This window comes from Mya arenaria, chromosome 7 (genome assembly GCF_026914265.1).
Source record: "Mya arenaria isolate MELC-2E11 chromosome 7, ASM2691426v1".
Taxonomy (NCBI): domain Eukaryota; kingdom Metazoa; phylum Mollusca; class Bivalvia; order Myida; family Myidae; genus Mya; species Mya arenaria.
In genome coordinates, this window is record NC_069128.1 from 37,116,230 (window position 1) to 37,137,314 (window position 21,085).

General features: G+C 35.5%; 1 protein-coding gene across 1 annotated transcript in view; it reads right to left on the reverse strand.

Annotated features, from left to right (window-relative positions):
* Window positions 1–4,374: 4,374 nt before the first annotated feature.
* LOC128240386 (ADAM 17-like protease) overlaps window positions 4,375–21,085 on the reverse strand; it is a 30,185-nt gene continuing 13,474 nt past the window's right edge. The window contains exons 13-22 of the mRNA XM_052957019.1: window positions 20,632–20,701; window positions 20,008–20,146; window positions 19,223–19,327; window positions 18,457–18,522; window positions 17,767–17,843; window positions 16,988–17,106; window positions 14,301–14,379; window positions 12,435–12,523; window positions 11,902–11,955; window positions 4,375–11,559 (exon numbers count right to left, since the gene is read on the reverse strand). Of these exons, the coding sequence (XP_052812979.1) occupies window positions 11,149–11,559; window positions 11,902–11,955; window positions 12,435–12,523; window positions 14,301–14,379; window positions 16,988–17,106; window positions 17,767–17,843; window positions 18,457–18,522; window positions 19,223–19,327; window positions 20,008–20,146; window positions 20,632–20,701 (1,209 nt within the window). The 3' untranslated portion in view covers window positions 4,375–11,148. The remainder of the gene's footprint in view (window positions 11,560–11,901; window positions 11,956–12,434; window positions 12,524–14,300; window positions 14,380–16,987; window positions 17,107–17,766; window positions 17,844–18,456; window positions 18,523–19,222; window positions 19,328–20,007; window positions 20,147–20,631; window positions 20,702–21,085) is intronic.

Here is a 21,085-nt window from a genome sequence, read left to right on the forward strand (position 1 = left end):
ATGATGTTGTCCACAGAATCTGGTGCAAACAAACCTGAAATTGAAGCCCCATACCACCAACCTAAATAAAATAGCTAAATTATAAAAGGCAAATACATTTGAGAACTCAAAGGTAAGCTAGGGTTTTTATCAATAAACAAGGGTGCTGGGTAGCGAATTCCACTGCAAAGGGCACCTCTTCCGGTCGGATAGTTGGACACTTTCGGTACCATGGATACTGAAACATTGAACCAAATCATTAACTTTTTTTAGTATAAAGTCTACAATTGTTAAATAGCTTCAGTACAAAAGGCAAAGACATTTAAAAAAATCAAAGTTTAGCTAGGGGACTATTTGGTAAACAAGAGTGCCTGTGAGCAAAAGTTGATTTGTCTATTCTTCCACCGTAGAAGGGGCATAATTCGAGTCAGAGATATGGTTCTTATTATATATAGTAGTGTTGTAGAAAGTTATTTCTATGTCACTTTTTGTATGTTATGTGTATTCATTATTCCCCATTCCATTTTATTATTGCATTTTGTGTGTTAACTCTGTATGACTGTAATAGGCCATAAGTATTTTAATAAAAGTTCATGTGATTTTGTCACTGTTAACATATGTAAAAAATCATCATCATCATCAACATCACCGCCATCACCGCCATCATCACCACTACAACCACCACCACCACCATGACCACCGCCATCATCCATGCCATCCTCATCATCACCACCACCACCACCATCACTACTACCATCATCAGCATCATCATCAACAACAACTTCATCACCAGCAGCAGCAGCAGCATCACCATCACCACCATCATCATCATCATCATCATCATCATCATCATCACCACAACCACAACCACAACCAACACCACTATTATCACCACCACCACAAATACCACCACCATCATCGACATGCAAGACCACTCATAACATCCTTATCCCTAGTACATTGTAAGCATTTTCTCTCATCACTAACAATACTGTTTATAATCTGTGTATTTACCAAAAATCGGCCAGTTGTTCAACATTGTTCAAGTTCAAGCGTTGTTGAAGTAATGTCGTTGAGGTTAGGCTTCAAATCACTGCTTTGTGAGGTAAATTGATACACTTGTAGTTTGCGGTTTTGGTAACAAGCTTTGGGACTGCTGCTCAGGTTAACTTGATTAAAATATATGAGCACATCAACTATTTCACGTTTAAAAGTTAGAAGCGATTACTTTAATCACATTTAATTACTTTAACAAAGTTCTGAACAATTGGCCAATGGTTAAATCATTTCTTTGATACAAAAACTCACCTCAATAACCTAGTCAAGCCATCAAGCTTCCGGTTGGAGGGAGGGGCACTTCCGGTTGGATGAAGGGACACTTCCGGTTGAAGGGAGGGACATTTCCGGTTGAAGGGAGGGACACTTCCAGTTGGATGTATCGACGATTCCGGTACCGCGAACGCTGAAACATTGAACCAGTGTATGCTCTTAAATGTCAATAAGGAGTTTGTATGCTATACAATAGAAAGAATAATTAAACAAAGACATGTTAGACACATTAGTCAAATATATATTCATTAAACATGGTATTTCTCTCTTATGTGTTTACTGCCTTTCCTACCGTTAATTAAATTATGAACCACTTAATATAATTTTTAATCTCATCGAAAGGAATGTCTGCAACAATTTGCACTTTGTATTACTATACACGAAAATGAAACAAAAAAAAATCTTTTTTGGTTCGATTAGAAAACAATATTGGGAAAGAAGCAGACGCCTATTAGAATTCTTACTGTAATATGTCTAATTCTAACAGAAAATGCCTGTTTGATTTTCGTGTATTTCTTAATTTTAAGCTCCTCTTGTACGTAAAACTGTCAAATTTCAACATGATATTATGATACGCTTGATCAAGAAAATGAAAGAGAACAATAGATAAAAATAGAAATAGAAAATAGACACGGGCATGGCTATGTCATAGATAAAAAGGGAGAGAAAAAAAGAAAACACAGGAAAACACAGCTACATGTATGATACTCCGTTGAGACTGGAAGATTGACCTCTTCGGCTTGCATGGCGATGCTAGGGACGAGTACCCGCCGGCACAGCTCAAGACTCGTGGAGGTTTCCTCAACTATAGAAGATCTGTATTACAAGGGCTGGGTGGGACTACCTTTTTAAAAGTACCAAGGTGGGAGCCTCAGCCAGTGTGATTGGTTGTCCATTCCGCTGCTGTATTGTCCTCGGAAGCAGCTGAACTTGAATTGATCCGAAGATGGCTGGTAGAGGTTGGTCTGGATAGAATGCTTTGATCTGAGAGTGGACGTTGACCATTTATTAAGGTACTTAGATTCTGCTACATCAATAAGATTTGTGTTTGATTTTGAGTTGGTAAGTTGCAGTTTAATCCCGAGCGTCACCCAGCCTAGTTCTTCTAGCATGGAATTCACGATACTGGTGTAATGGAAGCGGTTGAGTGCATAACGAACAGCTCTGCGTTGGACAATCTCGATCTTGTAGCTCTGGTCTTCTGGTAGGGGTTCCACACTGAGGTACAATATTCTAGACTAGACCTTACCATGGTGATTCTAGCAGAAGAAACCTCAATGAAATACTTTGGCGTCGACATCCAATCGAATATATTGTGAACCAACCATATTGACTGTAGAACTCTCGGGATTCATAAAACGGGACTTGATATCAGCATCCACATAAGATAAACGTTTATCGTTACTAAAGCGATTTAAATTCAAATTTACACTTTTTTTCCAGACAGAGCATAGTTTCAGAGAACAAAATGGTTTTCGAAGAAACCAATATTTAATCTTCTCATCTCCTCTATTAGCGAAAGAGATAGTTTGCGCACACATACAATGATATAGGCAACACACTTGTGAACGTTTTGCTATTTGCTGTTTGGTGGGTCCTTTTAGAATCATCCGATTGTTTCATGATCTAACGATTTGTTTAACAGCAACCTGCGAGAGAAAAAAAAACAATACATACACCATAAAATCAGTGGAAACAGTTCGGGCTATTCATACAAATCATTATATCAGCAAGCAAAATGCATATAAAACACACAAAACATACCTGCAATCCTGATGACAACCATTACGAAACGTCCGCATTGTCTCGTTTCCCGCCTTCAACTGACCAATGTACACCCAAGGCTGACCACGAAATTTATCGCTCCATGCTTTCACACCTAAATGTACACATGTCCAGGGGCTAGAAGGCATATAATCATTACACAGTCTATTCTGTTCTGATACTTTGAGAGAGTGCGCTGGCCCGGCACGGATTACATGCATTATAATGCTCTAATGCGAGCTGTCCTAGCGGGGCGGAGTTGATTTATGCGTGTTTTAAATTAAAAACAGTATTTTCCTTTTTGTGGGAAATATATTTATGCGTGTTTTATTAATATAATTTTTATATTTGCAGAGTATGATATCGACAATTGAAAGATATATGTCTGCGATTTACGTACCGCGTCGGCCATAATTGTAACTAACTAGATACCGATTTTAGGGTTCTCTCCAGACTACGCACCAATGGGCGAAGTTAGCCCATTAAAAGGTGCCGGCCTGAACTGATATGTGGGTCACGGGAATGCTTCCTGGAAAAACTAATTTATTCTTTAATACACGTCGTAGTGTGACGTACTTTACCACAGCTGTGTAAAACTGTTGTCTGTTACCTAAAGGTTATTTCCCTTTTTAATTGATTGCCAAAATCGCCGAAATTGTTAACAGACCATCTTGAACTTATTTAAGGTAAAAAACACTGTTATTTGATTTTAAGAAACATAGTAGGGTTTTAATACTTTGATAGAGGTATTCATGACTGCATAATGATATTAATTGCGGTTTTGTTTGTTTAATTTTTAATAAGCTTTTATTTGCTCTTCAAAAGCAATAAAAAGGTTAAAAAAGTCAATTAGGGGCTAAAATATGAAGTGATGCTACCTCATTGTGTGATGGTCCTGAATAACTGTGAAGTATTAAGTGAATTGAAAGAAGGGGTTTGGGAGTTATAAGTGAAAATGCCAACTTGCCCTTAAACTTTAACTCGACTCCAACGCCGGAGCAAGTAGTCAAGCCTCCTATGCTTTGAATGGTCGAGCTAAAATCTCAACAAATATAAAACATCGGTTAGCCTTGCTTCATGTGTGCATTTTGTCACTGGAAACATGTGTACAAAGTTCCATGTGAACATCTTAAATCCATTAATCTTCAAGTTATGGCCAAGTTTGAGCTATTGCATGACGTTTCAGGCCATAAAGGGAGATAACTCAATACCAGAAAGCCAGAGTTAGCTACACATGTGCAAATAATCACATCTGTTCCATGTTTAGACAAAATCAACAATCAAAGAACTAAAATGACAATATAAGTCTTCATGATTCATTTATTTCTTTTTATTTATTCATTTGTTACATCATGTACACTATTATAAAAAGGTATGTTTTCCTGTAAAAATGGTGTAAATGAGATATTAAGTTTGTATGAAATTTCAATAAATAATTTGCTATATACCACATGGTTTTATAAAGTATTGCTAAAGTAAAGAAACAGTGAGTCTCTTCAGGTTTTTCACACAGCGTAATAGAAACATATGAACCGCTGTAAACTAAAATGGGTCTTACACAATAAAGCATCCTATCAAATATGTTGTACACAAAAAAGAAACATAACTATCCTTTAAAGTACCAATGCCCTTTACATTACAACTCATTTTTTTTAATTAACACAGAAATTAAGCTGTCATATTGTTTTCTAATTAAAATTTTCCTTCCAAATGACCAATTTTATTGAAATCATAAATAAGCAAAAAAAGAGCTTTTCAATAAAATAATAAAAACTTCATTTGGCCAAAAAGCATGAAACACTATTCAAAATGATTTTTTACTTAAATCTAGAAGTTCCTTTCCACATAAGTCATTCACTGTTTCATATCCATCCATCATAATGAATGAAATTATTCAAACCCAACCTATTTATTGCTTATCTTTTTAATCTAATTATACAGGGAAAACTACAAGGAAAAGTCTGGTAGCCAAACTTTTGACCAAAACACTATTTAGAGGCACAAATTTAAGGCTTAAACTACAATTAACGAGGGACACACAATTTTACAAGACAACATGGACAAACTGTCTTTATCAATCAATGCTGGGGTTACCACCTTGAGCATTGGTTAATGTCAAAACCTGAAGATGTGAATGCTTCCTCTCACCTGGTATATCCCCCGGGTGGGTGATTCTACTCCCCAACCCTCTCCACTTGGGGCAAAACATTTATAGGTGCATATATAGATGTAACAACTAATTAAATAGTTCATGAATAACTGACTGCCAGAAGCAAGTAAGGATTGGGGCCTGATATTCTGCACATATATTTAATAATTTAATTTAATTTGAACATGATTTCATTGTATTTGCCTGTTTATAATGAACCCAGGGTACATGTATTTCTTCATATTAAAACCAAGTTTAATTCAACATAAACCAGAAGAGAAAAAGTCTGCATAGAAAATACAGCAACAAAAAACAAATCTAAATAAGAGGCCCGTGAGTGGGTGCCATTGCAGTCTGTTTTCTCAGTCAAGCAGGGGCCATAACTCAACAATAAGTTCAATCTCTTAAGCGATCTACCTTAATGAGCAGAGAACATCTCTGTCACCATGTACAAAAAATAGCTGGATTTGAGCAATGTAAGTTTTTTTGATAAACTTATGCAATATTTTATTAAATTTCCATTACAATTTTGTTTTTAAAACTATGCAAATAAGAAATAATTTTAAATAATAGAAATTTTTAATTTTTCAAAACCATCATGTAGTGTTAATCATTATTACATAATTGTGCATGATAGCAATGGCTTCTACATGGTAAAGGGAATTAACTGCGGTGTGGAGTTTGCATAAGGTACATAACTGTGTATGTGTACTCACTTTCATGTGAACAACAGTTTTCAAATTATAGCCAAAAAGAAGTTTATCCTTGACACCAATGGACCATGCAACAACGCCAACAATGACACCAAGGCTATGACATGACCTTGACCTTTGTTGTCAAAACACCAGTGAGCCTATATGGAAATATTCTTAAATTGAAAAAAATAAACAAAAAACATACTCCATAACAAAAGATTTTTGAGCACAAATAGATGGAATGTAAGATGAAAACACTTGAAGACATCTACAGAATAGAAAAAGGCACTTGGTACCAGAAATAACTAGATGTATGTAATATACATGACAATTATACAACATTATCTAGATATTAACATAAACTTATACATGTAGGTAATATGTGTTACTAAAATAAGTATATGAGATATATCCAGAGTCACACTTGACTGTTAGCATTTTTTAAATGCTGAATTCAATGTAGAAAGTTCATTTTAGATTGTAAGAGCTCTCCATAGAATATGAATGATTCAAAGTATTGCCAACATACTGTAGATCATATTATATTTTTGACATTTTAGGCAAATTTTAAAATGATCTTAAAATTCATAATTCAACACAAAATCAAATTTTGCTGATTTTTCGATTAATGTATCAATCCCTAGTACAAAATAATTATGTAAAAATATGATGAAGATCATTTCAATAAGATTGTACATACAATTCATATAGTTTGTTATTGTCACTAACTTGAAGCAGAAAATTACTTAAATCAGTATATATTTTTATTAAGTATGAATTAAATATTGTCTGTAATGATGTAGTCAAAGGCACGACTGAAGACAACAATTTGCCAGACTAATGGAACTTACTTGTCAATATGCCAATTGGCATTGTAAACATGTGTTCCAAGTCTCAGATCATTAAATTGTTTGCCAGGTAATTACGCAAAACTTTAGCATGCTGTCATAGATGAAGGCACCTTAACTATGAAAATAACATAAACAATATTTCAACTAAAAAACCCATAAACAAACAAGCTAAAAATATCAGAGAAAATGGATGAAAAAAATGTACATGTACTGGTACATCCTGAAGTATTATTTTTATACTGCAATATGTAGTGAAAGCCTATAACTTACAAATTACAAAATGCTATGAAATGTTGGTGATATGTGAAATGCTGTATATTTACTATTTACAATAGTTACATTTAAGTATTGCACAAACACTGCTCTTAACAATGACAAATAGTAAAACCAATGCCCCCCAAAAAATGATAAATACACATAGTGAAAGTATCAATATTGATGCATTGTATGAAAGTGTATAGAGAATGGATGTTGATTTGTTCATGTTTACAATGGTAAAAAATGTTAAACAAAATTTGCTCATCTGAATGTGAATCAACACTGTGGGAGTTATGATTTACATAATGTTATCTTGATAAAGTTTTAACTAGTTTTCACTAATTCATTTTAGCTTGATTGTGAAAACAGTTGAAAGCTGATACCTGGAGTCACTCTCGAGTTCTCGTGCTAGGCCTGTAATCATAAAACATCTTGAGTCATTTCTTTACTTATGTCATTTTCCTTAGTTAAGTATCTCCCTCGCTATATGATGTAACAACTTCATATGTCAATGATCATGGTCTGAAAATATCCCGACTTAGCATAAACTGGGTAAACTGGGTAAACTAAGCATAAACACTACTAAGTCTAAATATATTCGAACCCCGCATGGTAAGGGTTGAAATACTCTATTTTCATTAGTTTTATGTTACATAAATACCTTATATAAAAAAAAAACAATTGTATATATCTTTAAGTTTGCCAATGAACTTTTTAGGAAATCAACTTAAGTTAAGATGTTTTATACATACCGCCCCGGTTGGCTTTATTTAATATGACATGAGAAAGTATCCCTGGTGGGGATCAAGCCCATATCCTCATAGATAAGAAACGGACACCTTAAACACTAGACCACTCTCACATCACAAGCTAGGTTTATTGAAAGTTATGAACTATCTTCTAACAACCACTAACATTTGAAATTTCATGAGTAGCAGTAACTTAAATGAAAGTCGATCCATAGTCACTGCATGATATTTCCAATGGATTACTTGTCGCTTTACGTCTCTCAGTTTTTTTGGCAATGGCTTTAATGATTGCAATTGCTATCAAAGATGTATTAGAAGGAGTCTTTATTGATTTTTCCAAAAAAACAAAGGTTGCTATTGTATCAAATAACATTTGATTCTACAATTCAAAAAGACCACAACTTTTTATAAACATATGAAAAAAAGTTTGCATAAATGGATAAAATTTGTTAAAAATGGGGAGGAAAAGTTAAAAAAGATACAGAAAATATACTTAATTATATGCAAATCTTCATATATGTATACAAATATTTGTTCAGAATTTACAATGTTGGAAATCAAACAAAATACAAATCTGTGCTTTTGTCATTACCCAAAAAACTGACCCTGAACTAAAGCATGAAATGTTCTGATGTTGTTTTTGTTAAATACAGAAATATGACTAATATTTGTATTAATATTCCAACAATAGAATTACAACAATGACAAAAAGAAGCCTTAAAGGGACTAGACACCAGATGGTCGGGAAATACAGTATTTCCTCAAAACAAGCCTAGAATTATCAATACGAACTAGTATGAGGTCGATAAAACATCATTTTACATGATTTATCATTTTGTCGCTATCTAAGTTCACCTGTTGAAAAACAGCGCATAATGGTTTCCCAGTTCAAAGTGTGTAAATTTAGCATGTGAAAGTCACGTAATTAGTACAGATATACATACCAAGCTATTTTTAAATTTGCGGTAGACAAACCCAGTAAATTCTTAATTGGAAAAATACACAAAAACTGTGAAAGATACATGTGTCGTTAGTAATGTAATACATCAGTAAGTAAGAATCAATGTGATTTACACAACAATATAAATTTTCTTTTTTTTCTTGTTATGGCATCATGAGTGTCTAGTCCCTTTAAGTTACATGTATATTGGATTGCTGATATCAGTAACTGTAGGTAGATATATGTACATGAAAATAAAAATCTTAAATATCTTTTTTCCTATCAAAACAAAAACAAACTTAAGAAGTAAAAATTAAAATCAAAACTTTTTTTCAAGAACTCATACCTGATATTCAAAATAAACCATGGAGCGCAAACCAAAAGTTTGATTTTCGGAATAATGACAGGGATGTTTCCTAGTCATCTTCAGGCCAATAATCAAACCTATTCTCTATCTTAAAAATATATCTATTACCTCAAGCATTATTTTATGTTCATTAAAAACTTTGCAGGCGAAATTCCACTTAAGAAGGACCCGAGGCCCATTCCCCTTGGGACAAGATTAACAGGCTTATTTACCTTAAATATGGCTCACCATGAAGAGTGAAGGTTTTCAATGACTTTGGCACATACAGAGAAATACAGTAGAGTAATATTACATGCACGGACCTTGCAAGAGGTGGGCGCTTACATTGTAAATAGTTATAACACGCCTGCTTGACGCACATCACCAAGAGGAGCTAACGTAAATAGTAATAACACACCTGCTTGACCCACACACCCAACACCAAGGGGCGCTAACATTGTAATTAGTTAAAACATGCCTGCTTGACACACACACCCATTACCTACGGGCGCTTACATTGTAAATAGTTAGAACATGCCTGTTTGACGCACACTACCATTACCAAGGGGGGCTAACATTGTAAATAGTTATAACACGCCTGCTTGACGCACACACCCATTACCAAGGGGGGCTAACATTGTAATTAGTTAAAACACACCTGCTTGACGCACACACCCATTACCAAGGGGCGCTAACATTGTAATTAGTTAAAACACACCTGCTTGACGCACACACCCATTACCAAGGGGCGCTAACATTGTAATTAGTTAAAACACACCTGCTTGACACACACACACCCATTACCTAAGGGCGCTTACATTGTAAATAGTTAGAACATGCCTGCTTGACACACACTACCATTACCAAGGGGGGCTAACATTGTAAATAGTTATAACACGCCTGCTTGACGCACACACCCATTACCAAGGGGGGCTAACATTGTAAATAGTTATAACACGCCTGCTTGACGACATACCCGTCACCTAAGGTCTTCCAGAGATACTGAAGGTTTTAATATGTTTAACAGTTTGTTTCATTGTATCTACGCTAGTAATGCCACCTTAAATTGGTGCTGGTGTGCGTCCTATTTGTATAATAGGAAAAGAAAAATATCAAGAGGACCACAATTGAATGCTGATGCTCGTATGATTTTGTTATTTCAAACTGAATCTTATACAAATACAATCATGTCAGAATAAATCATTAGTATAGAATACAATTAGTTAATTGCATGAATGAAAAGAATTTTGTTTTTCTCAGCAACGTCCATGTTATAAAAGGATTATTGCAGTAGTTGAAACTAGCCCAAGTCCTGCATCGGTAAATTCCTTTCTGGGCTTGCTCAAATTCTGTATTTTTTATGGCCGGGCACTTTTAAAAACAAATCATGCCAACTTTTAGGAACTTGGGCTCTCCATTCAAACTTAGATGATTGCTTATTGTACATGTATGCATAATACTTTTGTTCTATAAGGATATAACTGTTACTGTGTACATGAGTGTATGATTAATTATGTCGGACATTAACAATACACATAAAAAAATCCCACCAAACATGCCTCGATAGGAAGACATAATCATTACTACATTCTTATTCCATTTGCACTGTGTAGATTAAAGCTGCACTCTCACAGACTGACCGTTTTGAAAAACGTTTTTTGTCTTGTAATGAGCCACTTTTTGCGTAAATGAATGGAAACCAGTGATATAAGAAGGATGACTAAAACTTATATCGCAGTTTATCATATTTATGGTAATTTTTTTATATTTTATGGCTAAAAGCATAATTAACGCTCAAAGAAAAAAACTTTTTTTCGCCAGTTTTTCAAACAATGGAGATCTGTTCTATAAGGAGTTATATTACAAGACCTAATTGAAAGCATTAAGGCCAAAATCAGCTGTTTCTAATACAAAAAAAGACGTCAAAAATGTTATCTGTGAGAGTGTAGCTTTAACATCACCCTAATTTAACAAATCCAAATCATGCTACTTTTGAGTAAACGAAACAGAAACAATCCCCTGTGTAACAAATACAGATCATGTAAAATTTACGACAATCTATCTAAACTAACACAAGTTACAAATATTTTATACGATTGTTTCCTTATCCCAGTCGGAAGAAGTCTGTCTAAATCCTGCGTCACTATCAGTATCAAAGTCAGATCTATGTTTTAGCAATTCTGGGTCCGGTTTAGCTGGGAACCGGAACTCAGCATGAGGTCCAGGAACATCTAGCGGAAAGTCTAAATCTGTTTTTCGATCACCAAAACCAAAATCCTCATCAGAGTTCATCTGTATTTCTATTGGTTTACGAGGGCTTGACATTAAGTGTTCAATGTTCACCTGTCTTGGCTCCCGCCCTATTCCACCAGGAGGCTGGGCCAATCGATTGGGACCCTCCATATCTTCCCTCGGCCATCGAGGCACATGGCTGTTCCGCACCGAAGGAGCATGAACACGTCGAATCCTGAACGTATCATCGTCAACTAGTGTTCGATTCTGGAAAGTGAAATTTGACTCAACAAAAGCTGTCACAGGAACATAATAAATGCATCTAATATGGCCTATGTTAGATGAATAGCCATTTATATATGACAAACATTAAAAAAAGCTTTTTAAGGGCTATTCTAGTAAAATATATAACCCATGATGAGGGGAAAGCAATTCTGAGCAAAACTGAATTTCAAACAAGAATGGTAATATGGCGAAGTAAAATATGATACTTGTTCCCTGTTACGTATTAGCTTTTTTACAGAAATCAGGGCCTGATAGCCTGTACGTTGACTGCAGGAAAATTTGCAGTCCTTTAAAGGCAGGTTCAGGCAGGTGAAACATACTCACCGATTTATTTTTCCAAATTCTAAGGGCTCTTTCCTTCTCAATCAGTTTCTTGTCCTAAAAAACAACATCAAACAAAATTGAAACCCCATGTTAATAATGGAGAACAAAGTAAGGTACACAATTCTCTAATTTTCAGCATGAATTTTCTAATTTCCTGCCCCTCCCCTGAGCAACAACATTAAAATTAATTTTTTCCTGAACTCGAGAAATAACAGGGTGCATTATAAGACAATTCTACTAACATCCATTAACAGTTAAAGCTGCATTCTCACAGATGGAGCATTTTAAAAACTTTTTTATATTTTGTCTTAGAGTGAGCCATTTTTGGCATAAATGTCTGAGAACCAGTGATATAAGACTGCTGACAAAGAATCGGATATTCAAGCATTAGTAATGATTTTAGCCACAAAAGTTCTAACTTCTATTTCGAAATTAAAAATTAAAAACTGCAATCTGATATTATGTCACCAGGTTTATATCACTGGTTTCCAGATATTTACACAAAGCTAAACAGATGAGCCAAAAACCCTTACCTGGTAACGTATTATACAGCTGGTAGGTATCCACAGCAGTAACGACATCACCATTACCGTCCCAACAATGTTACTGCGCATAAATGCAACTGAAACAGACAAAGAAGGTTAGGTGAAACCAATTTTATTTTTTTTGTTAGACATCTTGGCAACAAAAAAAACATGAAATGGAAACAAGTATATGATTGTTTAGTTGTCGGGTTTCACTAAACATATTATATTTGAGAACAATATTGCATACCACTATTGTCTAAACTGATCCACAAAAAAGGTTTTTGTATTCATTCATTTACCATGGCAACCAAATTGGTTAATTTGGTCTAAAGTTATACCATAAACATAAATTATTCAATATAACCGCTTATGCATATCATATCTTTCAAATGCCAGTGCAATTAATTTTGTAGTATGTATAAAACATGTCATAATTTTAGCAAATTAAACTGCAATTTTTTTTTATTTTTGTACCTTGTCAGATAATGTCATTTCTTGGTCAAAAATGAAAAAATGATTCAGCACTATTTCCTTTAGCACTTAGGCAAGTGGTAGAATAACACCTCCCAGTCAATAGCCAACTTAGTGATAAGCAGTACTTTTTTGATTAGGCCCTTTTTAGGAATATTGGATACAAGTATGACCTTTAGATTGATATTACTCGCAATAACTGTGGCAAAATCTTTTTTATATGAATATATAATTTCTATAGACAATTAAATTATCTAATGAATGGTGTCAATGATAAAATATTGAATTATTTTAATCCATCTGTAAATGAAGATGGACTGTACCACTGTTTTCTTGCACAAGGCAGTCTTTCCTACATTACTGTCATTGCCTGACTTTGTTTTATCATATAAACAATAATTATGATTAAAATCTGCATTTATCCGCCCTGCGTAACTCTCTTTTCGCTAAAGAATATTTTTTTTGCTCAGAAACGGAAAAAAAGGAACTTGCAAAATTGAAAAAAAAAAATGACCCATTTTAAATGCGGCTGATGCATTTAAATCAGTTTGGCCAAATGCGGTTACATGAGCTAATGGGCTATGTAGGCCAAACTCGTTTACTAGTCCAAATAATTGTAAGTTGACGGATTTTTTTAGATTTTTGATATGGCAATTCCTTCACGTACAAATTGTTTAGTGTCAAAAGTGGGTAGTTGTTCCGATCAGGATTCTTGGTTAAAGCATATAGCGTCTATAAAATATCATAAAAACAAGAAATATTACCAGATAATGTTATTTTATATTAGTTCCGTACACAAAAAATAAATATCCAACTTATAATTATGAGTTTGACGGCTTTTCTTCCTTTCCTTCTGTCAAAACATAACAATATATACATGAAGGGCACCTGCAAGGCTACAGGGCACAGTTTTAAATCGCTCGGAACATTTCGGCCATGGCCGAGTTGTTACGATTGTGCAACGAGGTCTATCTCGAAGCTTTGTCGGAGGAGGCCGAGTTATTACGATTGTATCGAGTTGTTCCCCTTCGCATAATTGTTTTCTGTGTCAGTCAACTTTTGTTTTATTGGAAAGGTAAACAACTTGTTTAAATGCATTAAATGCTTGTTAAGTGCAAAATAACATTTCACTTACATGGTAAAATATGAATATAACTCTTTATGATCGATTTCAACCATAAAATACTTCACTTAAAACTATTTCAATATTTTTAAAACACCCCCGTTTTTTGCACATTCCCGTTTAGACGTTAGGGATTGGAAGAATCCCGTATAACACGTCTATTATTTTAGACTACTCGTTTACATGCGCTAAAGAGTGAACAGACCATTGAACACGGAGTTTTGAAACTCATCTGAGCTAACAAGTTTTACAAAAATTAATGATTTCAAGCCACAAACCAAATTGGTCCACAGTGATGTTTTCAATAATAGAAAACAGTCGTTGAACCATATCATTTTTCTGCTTCATACACACTCCCTGAAAGATAAAAATAAACATGAACAAGTTGTTGTAAGGGTCAATGTTGCATGCAGTTGTATAGAAATAGCTTAAAGAAATCAGATCATTTAGGTCTTAAATCTGAGCAAGGCCAATAATAATTTAGGTCTTGAATCTGAGCAAGGCCAATATTCATTTAGGTCTTGAATCTGAGCTAGGCCAATAATCATTTAGGTCTTAAATCTGAGCAAGGCCAATAATCATTTAGGTCTTAAATATGAGCACGACCAATAATCATTTAGATCCTAAATCTGAGCAAGGCCAATAATCATCTAGGTCTTAAATCTGAGCAAGGCCAATAATCATATAGATCCTAAATCTGAGCAAGACCAATATTCATTTAGGTTTTAAATCTGAGCAAGGCCAATAATCATTTTGGTCTTAAATCTGAGCAAGGCCAAAAATCATTTAGGTCTATCTGAGCAAGGCCAATAATCATTTAGGTCTTGAATCTGAGCTAGGCCAATATTCATTTAGGTCTTGAATCTGAGCTAGGCCAATAATCATTAATCATTTACGTCTATCTGAGCAAGGCCAAAAATCATTTAGGTCCATCTGAGCAAGGCCAAAAATCATTTAGGTCTATCTGAGCAAGGCCAAAAATCAATTAGGTCTATCCGAGCAAGGCCAATAATCATTTATGTCTTTAATCTGAGCAAGGCCAATATTCATTTATGTCTTAAATCTGAGCAAAGGCCAATATTAATTTATGTCTTAAATCTGAGCAAAGGCCAATATTCATTTAGGTATTGAATCTGAGCAAGGTCAATATTCATTTAGGTATTGAATCTGAGCAAGGCCAATATTCATTTAATATATATTAAATTTGGAATTTCAATATTCAACAACCTTTTGAGTGTGTTTTTGCGATAATAGCCTCAAATAAAGTATCTTGGCTAGTACAGAGCAATGTCTAATCTTCATTATAACAAGAGATGTTAGTGAAACATTTATGCCCCCTTGGGAGCCAAATTGTTAGTAGGATTTGGACACTTAAATAAAATATGGACAATCAGAAAACCTTTTTTCAGCTTACAGTCACACTGACCTTGACCTTTGACCCACTGACCTCAAAATCAATAGGGTTCATCTGCTGGTCATGACCAATAAGCCTACCTAGTATGAGGTCCCTGGGTCAAAGCGTTCTCAAGTTATTGATCGGAAACCGTTTTTCATGTTAAGGTCACACTGACCTTGACCTTTGACCCACTGACCTCAAAATCAATAGGGTTCATCTGCTGGTCATGACCAATACACCTACCAAGTATGAGGTTCCTGGGTCAAAGCGTTCTCAAGTTATTGATCGGAAACCGTTTTTCATGTAAAGGTCACACTGACCTTGACCTTTGACCCACTGACCTCAAAATCAATAGGGTTCATCTGCTGGTGATGACCAATACACATACCAAGTATGAGGTCCCTCGGTCAAAGCGTTCTCAAGTTATTGATCGGAAACCGTTTTTCATGTAAAGGTCACACTGACCTTGACCTTTGACCCACTGACCTCAAAATCAATAGGGTTCATCTGCTGGTGATGACCAATACACATACCAAGTATGAGGTCCCTCGGTCAAAGCGTTCTCAAGTTATTGATCGGAAACCGTTTTTCATGTAAAGGTCACACTGACCTTGACCTTTGACCCACTGACCTCAAAATCAATAGGGTTCATCTGCTGGTGATGACCAATACACATACCAAGTATGAGGTCCCTCGGTCAAAGCGTTCTCAAGTTATTGATCGGAAACCGTTTTTCATGTAAAGGTCACACTGACCTTGACCTTTGACCCACTGACCTCAAAATCAATAGGGTTCATCTGCTGGTGATGACCAATACACCTACCAAGTATGAGGTTCCTGGGTCAAAGCGTTCTCAAGTTATTGATCGGAAACCGTTTTTCATGTAAAGGTCACACTGACCTTGACCTTTGACCCACTGACCTCAAAATCAATAGGGTTCATCTGCTGGTGATGACCAATACACATACCAAGTATGAGGTCCCTCGGTCAAAGCGTTCTCAAGTGATTGATCGGAAACCGTTTTTCATGTAAAGGTCACACTGACCTTGACCTTTGACCCACTGACCTCAAAATCAATAGGGTTCATCTGCTGGTGATGACCAATACACATACCAAGTATGAGGTCCCTGGGTCAAAGCGTTCTCAAGTTATTGATCGGAAACCGTTTTTCATGTAAAGGTCACACTGACCTTGACCTTTGACCCACTGACCTCAAAATCAATAGGGTTCATCTGCTGGTGATGACCAATACACCTACCAAGTATGAGGTCCCTCGGTCAAAGCGTTCTCAAGTTATTGATCGGAAACCGTTTTTCATGTAAAGGTCACACTGACCTTGACCTTTGACCCACTGACCTCAAAATCAATAGGGTTCATCTGCTGGTGATGACCAATACACATACCAAGTATGAGGTCCCTCGGTCAAAGCGTTCTCAAGTTATTGATCGGAAACCATTTGGTATTCCGACCGACCGACAGACAGACCGACCGACCGACATGTGCAAAACAATATACCCCACTTTTTTCAAAAGGGGGCATAATAAAAATTCTTGGAAAAAATAACCTTACCTGCTCACACATTCCCTGATAGCAAGGCCGACCATCAGGCAAGAGCGCTTGATTAATGTTTTCACATTTTCCTTCCCTGTATTTTGGCTTACAGCAGCGGTGACATGCACTTTCCTGCTCTGAAATGACATAACATAGTCATAAATCATTGAAAAAAATCTGAGTTTTAGTCATAAAAGAATTATAGTACCACGTTAGCAATGAACGTACAAAGATGATATCTGATCAAAGAGTTTTTATTTTATGTAATGATAGCAACCAAAAATGTTAGTTTGGGGATATTCATCTCCAGCCAGCCAGGGGCTATGGGATGGAGCAAATATCCAGGCCCCAATTTCTCGAAACTTCTTAAGGTTAACAGGCTTAAGTCGCTTATTTCAATTAGCCTAAATACATACTGAAAATGGATTTTGATATATGAATGATGGTTTAATCTGATAATCATTTAGATAGATTATTTTTTACATCATTTCTATAAATGCTTGAAGAAGTAAATATAACACATTTTATAGAACAACAAAAATAGTGAGATTAGCTTAAACCTGTTTTAAGGGACTTAAGAAATTTCAAGAAATTTGGGCCAGGTGTTTTCTGCCGTTGGGAGATATGGCATATTTGTATATGGTTAAACAAATTAAACATTGTTTAAAATTGTTCTGAGATAGATTAGCCAAGATCTTACTTACAAAGTGTCTTAAGCTAAAATCTTAAACTTTCAAATTTTATTACAAATTGCCAACATTTGCATCAATTAAAAGCCACATTCTACAGTTACATACCTGCACAAATACATGGAGTGAGATCGTAGGCAAAGTTTTCGCAGTAGTTAAGGCACATTCCATCCTTACAGGTTCCCCTGAAAAATTACATTGTTGTGTAAGTAGCAAATAAATCGTACAGGTAGATTGTAATAAGCAGAACTTATTTTTAAAGTTTTAGTGTTGTCTATAAAAGCAAAAGTTTGTGTAATTTCTTAATAATTAAGAGCAGTGGAGCGAGCCATAAAGACTTTACACTGTCTTTTCTAACAGACCTAGATTGAAAATTGTTTTCAGCTGGTGGAGACTTATATATGACGTCATAATAATTAAGGATGGTACTTCTTGAAGGCCGATAGGCAATTTCATTGGCTGGAAATGTAGGTTTTAAAATAAAGACCTTGAGAAAGCTGCCTGATCAAAACATTACTTGAAAATCAATAAAGCAACAAACCTGTTTTTAAAGCACTTTTTGTCTTCAATATAAGGCATGTTTTACCAGGTTTTACCAGATTTTATCTCATTCGAGATTTGTGGCTTACGAGAATGTGGCCTGATTAATGACAAACGAGAACCAGTCATTTCAGCAGATAAAAAATATACACAATGCTTAAATTTGAGCATCAATCTATAAGAAAATGTTTAGAAACAAGTGTAATAATAAACAAAGAATGCTGGTGAAAAGAGCATAAAAATTATTTTCAGGCTTACTGATCGATGCATGGTGTCCCATCCGGCTTGTTGTTGATGATATTTGGACAGGTGATGTTATCACCGCTGAGAATCTAAGTCAAGCAAAACTGGATATGCATGACTAAACACAGAGATTTTATACAGTTGCCGAACAGTTAGAGTCATGTTCATTGCTTGGAAATTTATGCTTCCAGTCTGGGAATCAGACCAAAAGAGATCTTTGTTATACAGTGAAATTATATTGTCATGTTAAAATATATTTATTTGAACAAACTGAACCCTAGCTGATATTAAAGTTGAATACAACAAAACAATTCACTTGTTGCCGACTGCGATATTCCTACAAGCAGGGCCTTTTTTCCAGTTATGGCAAAGACATCCAAGCCTTTTCTGTAAAAAAGCATGTTTTTTCTGTTATGGGGAGTTCTTTTTCAAACAGTTGGGAACAAATGGAGTAAAATATCAATAAAGCAGTAAATACTAGTATATCACTCAAAAACATCATTTTATGATGAGATTCTTATTTTATAAAATGGTGAATTTCAGAGGCTATTTTGGAGAAAAAAAACAGGGGTCTAGCCCTTAGGGAAGCAGCTTGGTATAGGCTGCAGCTTAGAAGGATAAAAATTACCTGACTAGGAACGCTTGACTTAATCAAACAGGATGGGGCTTTTCCACTATTTCAGTGGCATTTTAATAGAATGAATGAATTAAGCAGCTTTAAATACAATTCCATCCAGGATACCCAACACTCTTTTTCAAACTGTATTCATATCAAGGATACTTGCACTTGATTTCGCCAGAGCACATCTCATTCAGTTCGGGTCGGCATATCTTGGATGAACTTGCTGGTTTACATTCAGCTGTACAGCAGTCATAGTTCATTGGGCTGAAAAAGGGACAGATGACATCTTAACTTAAATGTACATTACACTAATATTTCACATTGTTAAAAGAAAGCATATAAAGTCGAATCCTGTTGGCACAAACACCAAGGGACTGGTATGAAAACCTCAAGCCATGGAAAATTTGAGCAATGCAGGAATGCTTACAGTCAATAGATAATTATCGGTCCTTTAAATCCAGTTCAAGCCATTGAGGAAATCGAGCCAAGCCAGTTCGAGCCATTGAGGAAATCGAGCCAAGCCAGTTCGAGCCAGTTCGAGCCATTGAGGAAATCGAGCCAAGCCAGTTCAAGCCATTGAGGAAATCGAGCCAAGCCAGTTCAAGCCATTGAGGAAATCGAGCCAAGCCAGTTCAAGCCATTGAGGAAATCGAGCCAAGCCAGTTCAAGCCATTGAGGAAATCGAGCCAAGCCAGTTCAAGCCATTGAGGAAATCGAGCCAAGCCAGTTCAAGCCATTGAGGAAATCGAGCCAAGCCAGTTCAAGCCATTGAGGAAATCGAGCCAAGCCAGTTCGAGCCAACGGGATTCGACTTTATTTAAGTAACAATTCTGACCAAGTTGATTATTTTACATTGTAGTTTAACACTGTACAGCAGTATAAAGCAGATAGAAATTAATATTGAATTAGATCACTGTGCAGAACATCTCAATGCAATAAATCACCTGCAGACTTTTCCATCGCGTAGTTGACAGTCACTATCACAACAAGGATCAATGTCTTTTATTGTGTCGTAACCCGCGTCACATTCCTCCTTCTCGTCTAATCGGCCATTACCGCAGAATGCGCCATCACCTCGACCCTCTAATTAAGGTAAAAATACAAAGCATAATTTTTTCAGTTTCCATTGACATGGCTTTTTCTTTTTGTTTTTCTTGATTTTATAAAGAAAAAAATATAATGAAATGTCCCTTGATAAAATTTTTACTTCATTTCAAAGATGAGGTTAAAAAGAAGTTCAGCTGACATACTTATGTATAAAATTAAACACACTCAACTGACAACTTACACCATTTCTGGGGGGTTTTCGTGGCTATTCGATTTAAACAATTCCATAATGGCCCAATAAAAAAAATAGGGGGATTCCTGATCATTTTTTTGAGAAATGGATACAAACTTCTTAATAGAAGTTTCCAATTTAAAAGTGCCCTCTGCTCATGGGTTGAATGTTTCAATGAAAAAGCCCTTATATTTAAATTTGTCAAGAAAATAAATGGAAATATTCAATTTCTGAACTGACCATGGGAACCAGTTCCAAATTGTACCACGATAGAAGGCTGGCTACATACCTATGAAGCAGTCATATCCTTTCACCTTTATGACCTTGAAAATATACTCTCTACTGCACGGGGAAAGAAACTGAAAACCAGAAATATAACTTAAGATAAGATCAGTTTTATCAAGAGATGACAAGACATGTAACAAACAAGTCTGTAGAGCTTTTAAACCAACAGTTTGAATCTTTTTCCAATTATCCAACAACACTGATTTTTCATAAAACAATACAATGACTTGAAAATCTGACAGGCGATTAAGCTTAATTTACTACCTCATATTCAGACAAGGTTATTATAGAAAGCGTTAAGGACAAATTTGGTTATTCCCGTGACACCCACAGACAGACCATAGGTTCAGTTACCATATTTATATTCAGACAGGGCTATTTAATTACCTCATATTCAGACAGGCATATTCAAACAATTCTGGTTATTTTTGTCATAGCCACTGACAGCCCTGGTGGGG